We start from the raw sequence: 8,683 nt of genomic DNA on the forward strand, positions 1-8,683 counted from the left end.
AAGAAAAAGGACAGCAGATACTTGGGAACACCACCTGCAAGTTCTCCTCCAAGCCACTCCCCATCTGATTTGGAAATATCACTTTGTCAAAGTCCTGGCATTGCTTCCCTAATGGCCTTGCAGGTCTAACTACAGCATGTGGATTGCAGTGGTTCAAGAAAACAGCTTAACTCTGCCTTCTCAAGTGTAGCTAGGGAGGGGCAAAATATTCTGTCTAGCCAGTAACTTGCATCCCACAAATAAGTTGATGAAAGTTGAAAGCGCTTTAACAGGATATGGCATCACTTGGTCAGCATTCATTTGCTGTCCCTCATTGCTGGTGAGGAAGTAGTGAATTTTCTTCAAATCGGTTAGAATGTTTAGTCTGCTTTTAAAAAGTGAAATTGCCTTCGGATTCCCACCAGAGTTCTGCTATCCATGCATGAGTGAGAACCTAGTTACTGTAAAAGGAGTATTTAATGACTGCTTTAGTTATGGCATTTACAAGTTTGGTTAGAAAATAATGCCCTTATGCAGGTCTCATCGTATAGGTTCACATGGTCTAACCATGCAGCAAAATTAATTTAAACTGGATCACCAGGTAATTGAGTAGCAGTTAAAGGCTGAGTGTTTTGCTGAGTAAAGCATAGAGGGAGGTTATAGTTCAATTCAAATATTGGATAAAACAAACTTATTCAGGATACATCTCTAGGTATGGGTACTACCCAAAGACTAGGTTTTTGTCCTTCCATTTGAATAGGTTGACCATGTTTACCCTCTAGTTGTTTAGTGAGGCAAGGAGATTGCTAATTCTCTGCAATCACATGTCTAATGAATTATCTACCCTACAGTATCTTGCCTAGAAGCGATGCTTAAGATTAGGACAACACTGCTATTTGAAATATATGATCCTTTTTTAATGCGTTGAGTCTTTACTTTTGGATTTCACGTGTATTAGAATTGATGAATTTCTTCAAAATTGAACAGGAAACAATTGTATAGCTTGCTGTTCTGTTTAATTTTTAATATAGGCACTTTTCTCTTCACAGAGCGGATGAGTAGAACCGGCGAGCCTTTCATGCACGTGAAGGAATTGAGTGGCTGGGGGCTTGAATTTTGTCAGATGTCAAGCCAAAAAACCCAAGTTTATCCTCATAGGGAGGCGCTGTTGAAGATTCTGTAATAGATGTTGCATTAGAATCTCATACAATAGTATACATTTATTTTAGTCACTTAATTCACTGTACTTTTCAGTTAAGAGCTACATTGTAGAGTATCAAACACCATGTTAAAGTTAGTGCACAGCAAACTGTATATCTTTGTGTAACTAATGCAAGACCACCATTTTGTTTCTTTCAACAATGCAAATTGTTTGGTTTGTTTAAGCCTTAAAGCAGAATGTGTTAACAGGATTGTAGTGTATTAACTATTTCTGGGGATGTTTTAGTTAAAGATGGATTTGTAATTTTGAAATGGCAACATTTGCTTTATCTATTACATATGTCTCTACCCTTTGACAATGTTCAATAAAGTCTCAGTTACCAGAATCATGTGGTGGTTCACTTTTTTTAAAAAGCAACACCAGGTTCTTTTCCTTCCTAATAATATACACTTCACCTTGTAATAGATTTTTTTACAGTTCAGATAATTCTTTATCCAAGTTAGAGTAGGTAGTTTAAAAGTCGCATTTTTGAGGTGATTGTTATTCCCATGCCTACCTGTCATGGTTGGTAGATGGAAGTGCTTTTGAAATAATAAAGGTGACTTGAAGTGTATCCTAAACTTCCATAAAGCAGCGACAGTTTGTGTAGGGAGTCAACTAGTCTGATCTTTGTCAAGCATAACTCAAGATGGAGGGAATTGAACAGACTCTTCTAATCCACCTCGTGTTGCTGGAGGGGGGTCTCAGTATGGACAGAATTAAGTGCAGATGGCTGCTACCTGATGCTTCATGTGGAGAATGACTGGTTGAGCACCTGTGGAATCGATTCCAGCATGCAGTTAGTATCTATAAATATGGTATTAATACAAAGTTTGGGAGAAGATTTGTAGCTCAGGTGCTCGTTGTTGTGGTTCTGTTCGCCGAACTGGAAATTTTTGTTGCAAACATTTCGTCCCCTGTCTAGGTGACATCCTCAGTGCTTGGGAGCCTCCTGTGAAGCACTTCTGTGGTGTTTCCTCCGGCATTTATAGTGGCCTGTCCCTGCCACTTACGGTTGTCAGTTTCAGCTGTCTGCTGTAGTGGCCGGTATATTGGGTCCAGGACTGCACAAAATGCTATATAGGACAAACAGGAAGACAGCTAACAATCCGCATCCATGAACATCAACTAGCCACGAAACGACACGACCAGCTATCCTTAATAACCACACACGCAGACGGCAAGCAACCTGAATTCGACTGGGACAACACTACCATTATAAGGCAAGCCAAACCAAGAACAGCCAGGGAATTCCTAGAAGCATGGCACTCATCCACAAACTCCATCAACAAACACACATCGACCTGGACCCAATATACCAGCCACTACAGTGGGCAGCTGAAACTGACAACCGGAAGCGGCAGGGACAGGCCACTATAAATGCTGGAGGAAACACCACAAAAGCGCTTCACAGGAGGCTCCCAAGCACTGAGGATGTCACCTAGACAGGGGACGAAACGTTTGCAACAAAAATTTCCAGCTTGGCGGACAGAACCACAACAATGGTATTAATACCACAGGGTAAAAAGGGGTTGGCATATGGAAAACTATTTAATAAACTTTAGGAAAATACAAAAAGCAAAGTTGCTAAAAACATGCTCAGTGCTAGTGTTCTGAGGGAAAACTCAATTGTTTTTTGAGCTGCAATGCAATTGACCTGGAATTAATGAAAGATGTGCTAGATGTTTACAAGAGCAAATAGAAATTTAAATTTGACTTGTATTCTCAAATTAAATTGTTTCTGTATTGGGAATTGTCAAAATTCCCTTCCTCCTCATGTAGGGAGAGGGCCATTATTTAAAGGAACCATCTGACATCAGCCCCAAGGAGATAACCTTCTATATGAGCTTTAATGTTATCATTTGAAAATTATAACATCACAATATGGAGGTTAAATAGCTTCCGGCATTGCATGTGTCTGCAACTCCTGCAGAAGTTATCCAGTTGTTAGCTAGCTTCCCCTTTAGGAAAATGCAGTCTCATTCATAACATGCCTGAACAACTTCAATAGTTTGTGAATTACCTCTACATTCTAACCACTATGTTCACTACATAATTAGTTTCATATTGTTTTTGCATCTTCTAGATGGAAAAGGAAGAAATCAAGGAAGGAGTAATTTGGATCAGCTACAGTGAGGTGGGATGTAAATTGGGGAATAACTTGCATCTATTCACCTTGCACTTAGTCGCATTTTAGATATTCTGTCCTCTTCCATTAATATATGGTTACAATAACTAACTAGTCTAAGATGAACTCTCCCTAAATTAGTTGTGAAACGAAAATTAATCCTTGTCAAAAGAAGGGATTTCAAATTTTGGGTGGTAAATTTGTCCCAAGCAGTTATCAAACAGGGCTTGAATTGCAGTAAGCTAATGGTAATTCCTATCGATGCCAAGTTCCATCTGACAGCTATTATTGTTGATCTCGTTTCTTAAGTAGGTCATTCAAACCACCAAAGTGTCTATCATTTCAATGAGAATATCTGATCTGATCCTCCTCCATTTTTCCTGCCTTCCCCACTCCCACCATAAACCTTCAATTCTATATCTTTTTCAAAAAAAAAACCAAAATCTCCCTCCATCTAAGAATCATCAGTACAGAGGGTGATTTGTTAGTAACTCCAGATTTGCAACCTCCAGGAAGAAATTCCTCATTGGGAAATCCTTTATCTGGAATCCTACCCTCTGGTCCGCTATGCTTTCTTGAGGTCGCTTCTGTTTATAATTGTTTTAATTTATTAAATAGTTAAGTACATGATCAAACAAAGCCGAATCTGAACTTTTGCCATTTTCATATCATTGAATGCTATAAAGGAGAGCGATTGGAATTTGGTGATTATCATTACGTCAGGTTGGATGAGAAGGTGCTGTGAATGTTTAGTTGAAAATTTCAACTAACAAACTGCCATACCAGATGTTCATCAATGTAAATGGAGTATAAACTGTATTCTGCACTTGTGTTCCACTTGGATAAAAGCAGAATGCAATTTACCCATGGGATGTGTTGAGGATATAAGTCCCACTATGGGTTTGTGTACAATCTTAGCTGACACTTCAGGACAGCACCCAAGAGTTTGTGGGACCTTGCTTTGTTTGAATTGGCTATTGTATTTCCTTCACTGCAGCAGTCAATACACTTTACAAGTATTTAGTTGGCTATAAAGTGCTTTGGTAAGTCCTGAAAGATCACTTCTAAATGGAGGTTCTTGGTGAAACCATTGCTGAAAGTAACTCTAACCTGTTGATATTCTGTCAATATTTCATTCTAATCCTCAAGATTAGAGAACAAGTCAATTTATGTATTTGCCTTTTTCCTCCATGTAGAATCCATCATGAATGGCTACACTCTTCGCTGCATTTTTTAAAAAAAACAGCAAAACTTTGGAATGGCACAAACTGGTTCAACTTCTGCATACCTGAAAACTGAGCTCTTCTACAAACAGAATATCCAAGTTTTACCTGTTGGTTTGTGTTGCACAAACCAAATAATGTTGGTGTGCAACTATAATCAACACCTTTTGCAATGAATTGATTTGGATATGCCTGTTTGAGAAAGATGTTAGTTTCTTCAATTTCATGCACTAGTTTTTGTGCTGACATTGGGAGATTTTCTGGTTTAGAGCCAGACTCCCTTTGGTAATTTGGCTGATAAATGTTAGCGCAAGTGCATTACAGCCAGAAATAATTAGCATTTTAAAAGGGTGAACAGACTTGCAAATATCCTCAAACTTCAGTTTCCCATGCTGCCTTTTATTACAGGCCTGTTTTATGGTACTAAGCTGACATGCAATGAAATAAGGTGGAAATGGCTTTTAAAAACCATACAGAGCATGTGGAGACAATGTTTCATTGTGGTTGTTATCTGAGCATCAAAGACTTCATAATGAAGTGAGTGGAACATTCATGCAGTTTTGGTAAGCATCATTCCTCAAGCACTGGTATCTCACTGAATTGTACATTTTTTTGCTTTTCATTGTAGGATCCAACAAGAGCATCTGGCTGCCATCTTCAAGTTAATGAAAGAAAAGGAGACTTTTGGTGACATGTCAGAAAAAGACATGGAAGAACAACTCCAGCTTTATTCTCTTTAGATTGTGGCTGTTTGTTCTCCTGATAGTTGCTTAATATTAAGGCTTTCATTGTGAAGAGAAGGTTTATTTTTGTGTTTACTAATGTTTAGAGATAGTAACTATTCTACTTGTTAAAGTAACACCACAATTAACAATTTTTCACTTGAAGGCATTCTTGAAATATCACCAAAGACTTTTTGTAAAGCTGAATGTTCAAATTTTAGTCAATTTAATTATTCCCTAATCCGATGTCTCCAAATCTTGAGCTGAACTCTTCTGTTCTTCCACTCATTGTGTAGGTGTTAACAGTTTAGCTTTGACCGAGGTATCTTTTGGGTGCAAGTAGAATCTAAATTTCAAATGTTTGGAAGCAGGTCATTCAGCCCATCTAGTCCACACTAACCTTCTGAAGAGCATCCCACCCAGACCCATCCCCCTCCTCTATCCCTGTAACCCTGCACTTCCCATGGGCAATCCTCCTAATCTGCACATGGGACAATGGGAGGGAATCAGAGCAGCTGGAGGAAGCCCAAACAGACATTGGCAGAATGTGTCAACTCCACACCCTCACCTGAGGGTGGGATTGAACCTGTGTTTCTAACCTTGGGGTAGCAGTACCAGCCACTGAAGCATCCATGCTATCCTGCTTGAGTTCTTGTTACCATTTTTGAAGGTTTAGTATCTTGGGACAGGTCATAATACTGAGTTATCAACAAGTCCTGGGTCAGTCTACATCAGACAAACAATTCTATTGTTCCTCATTCATGGGGAAAGCTTACGTTACACTTTATTGCAACTCCTTTTGGGATGGAAGTGTCTGAGCTGTGCGTCATTCCCAGTGCATCAGTACCAAAATATCGATAAATGACAGGAAGATAGTATTTTATGGGACTGCTAATGTTGAAATATTCAGGCCTCATTGTAGCACTCTTTCCTCACACTTCACACAATTTGCAATGACCATTTGTCTGTCCTCTCCGAACTGTCTTCCTTGCATTATTGAGGCTTAGATTTCTTTTTAGTTAAGATCTATTGCAAGACCGCACACTTAAATATCAAATTGTGATGTGTTTACCTCATTGCCTCTTGTGTTCTTTTGCAAACTGCCTGTAAATCTGTTCTGATCTTTCCTCCAATTGCAATAGTTTCCTTTGTCTTCTCTGGACCCTATAACTCTTAATACTTGCTAATTTCCCTCACTTTCTCTCAGGCTATAAGCTCTAGCTGCTTCAATCTATCCATGTAACTGATGTCCATCAAGACTGGAAAACTTTGTATTCGAGAGTGCTATGTGTTGAGTCTTTTTACAAGACTCTACAGAGAAATACAAGAATTTTTTAACCATTAAAATGAGTGCTGTTATTGTGGATGTAGAAATTTCACAATATTGCTCAGTTGTAAATTTCAAATGAGATCTTGTTTCTTTTGAGTTCTCTTTTGAAGATAAGACAACTTTGATAATTTGCAGCAATCAGAAAATAAAGTGCGTTGCCTAATTTGGTTACCTTTGTCCTGGTTCTAAAGTTGAGACTAGTCTGAGCTTTGAAACTCTCATCTGTTGTGCTTCCCTTGTAAATTTCTTTTTAAGATGGTACACAGTTGAAGGCTACTTACCTGAAAACAGAAACCTTTTATTTTACATGAAAATTCTGCAAACCATGACTCTTACGTATCAGATCCATTTCATTTTCAATCTTTTAAAAAGAAAGACAGAAGACCAGAACTTTGCAAACTTGATAGCATCTGTGGAAAGTTTAGTTTTCGCGTCAAGTACCTTTTCATTCAATCTGGGTTGGGGGAATTAAAATGCAGTTTCTAAAACTGGGATGAAAAGGGAAATTTGGGGTGGTAGGTGGAAGGTCAGACAGAAGATTAAATTATTAAAAAGGCTAACTGCAAAAAAAAAACTCAGGACTGATGAAAAGATAAGAGTAAATTTCGATACCAGTATTGATCAGAGGCTCTGAAATGGAGTGGAAGTTTGACTTGAAACTGTTCAGGCCAGATGGCTTTAAAATACCAAATTTAATGTTGTTTTTCAAGCTTGTTTGAGGTTAATTGGAACAGTTTTAGGAGGCAGAGAACATGCAAGGTTAGAATGAATGTGACAGAATTCAAAAGATATGACCAGAAAGTTGAAATTAGACTTGCCAACTGAATGGATCAGCCTATCTGTTTGCAATAAAATATAACAAAACAGTGGCTACTGGAAATGAGAAATGAAAACCATTGTTGGAAAAATTCAAGTCTGGCAGTATCTGTGGACTGAAAGTTAATGTTTTGGGTCCAGTGTGCTTTTAGAACTGATTTGTTCTGCCCATTTGTCATTAAAAATTGCAGCATAAGTAACAAATAGTGTGCTAAATTGAAATAAATGCATGTAAATGGCTGTAGCACTAGGTTGAGAAGGTAAAAAGGTAGGTTTTGCCTCTGATGTTTGTGGGGGATGGGCCAGGAGGTGATGTGGTTGTTGACCAAGATGTCACTGGGATTCCTGAATGCTGGAAGTGGAGATGATATTGGCTGGGAGGGGAAGGAGAGGAGGAGATTTCATTGAAAATGATTTCATTGAACGTTCAAGCATATGAATTAGGAACTGGAGTAGGCTGCGTTCTCCACAATGTATTGTGAACGTGGCTGAGCTAACACACTCCACATTCTCTTCTCATCTCTGGGCCTTTTACCCTCAGTCAAGAATCTATCCATTTGTCTTTTAAGATATTGATGACTAACTCTACACCATTCTTAAGACTGTTCTGGAGACTTAAAAACTGTCTGGGAGGTGGTGGGGTAAATTCTCATCAAATGGATGGTCCCTTATTTTAAACAATGAACGCTACAAATGAAAAGCAAATTATTTGAAGATGTTAAATTTGTAAGTTGATCTAACTATCAGGGTGATGGCAATGCTATTACTGAGATTTTCGAATTGCTTGTAACATGCAAGTGCTTTGGCCTGCAGTACATTAAAATTCCACAAGACTAAGAAAATTGGTGTTTTGGATAAAAATGGTGAACTGTAATGTAAGCTCTAGGGTGGAGGGAGAGCTATGTTCAATTTTTATTCAACTTGTTTCATTTGTAGATTTTTTTTTAATAAAGTTGGCTATCAAATTGGCATTCTGAAACTATCTGCTAATATGAAAGATGAGATGTTTACCTGAACTTTGTTACCCTTGTGAAGTTTAATTCTGATGGTGTAATGATTTTCTGTGGATAAGTGAATAACTCATGTTTATTGACAATGGGGTTAGAAGTACAATTGAGCTGTTAAATAAACATGCTTCGGTACAACTTGTGTAATGTGCATTTTAACAAATACCCCATTGAAGCAGAGGAATGATGTAACTAGTCTGGAATTATTTTTGGCTGATTTTCTCCCCTTCTCATCAACCAGACTCTGGACAGGTGAATGAACCAAGCAATGTGCCCA

At 38.3% G+C, this 8,683-nt stretch overlaps 1 protein-coding gene across 4 annotated transcripts in view; it reads left to right on the top strand.

Moving 5' to 3' along the window:
• LOC122562122 (uncharacterized) overlaps window positions 1-8,368 on the top strand; it is a 104,659-nt gene extending 96,291 nt beyond the window's left edge. For 3 of the 4 annotated variants that reach the window (XR_006315227.2, XM_043714669.2, XM_043714671.2), the window contains one exon: window positions 1,029-1,526. Coding sequence is in view for 2 of the 4 variants with exons in the window: in XM_043714671.2 (XP_043570606.1) it covers window positions 1,029-1,041 (13 nt within the window). In the remaining 2 variants the exon portion in view is untranslated. Of the gene's footprint in view, window positions 1-1,028; window positions 1,527-5,159 lie in introns of those variants that run through there. The other variant, XM_043714667.2, reaches the window with a different exon arrangement.
• Window positions 8,369-8,683: the final 315 nt, after the last annotated feature.

This window comes from Chiloscyllium plagiosum, unplaced genomic scaffold, assembly GCF_037043375.1.
Source record: "Chiloscyllium plagiosum isolate Xiang-an unplaced genomic scaffold, Cpla_swu_hap1 HiC_scaffold_25, whole genome shotgun sequence".
NCBI lineage: Eukaryota > Metazoa > Chordata > Chondrichthyes > Orectolobiformes > Hemiscylliidae > Chiloscyllium > Chiloscyllium plagiosum.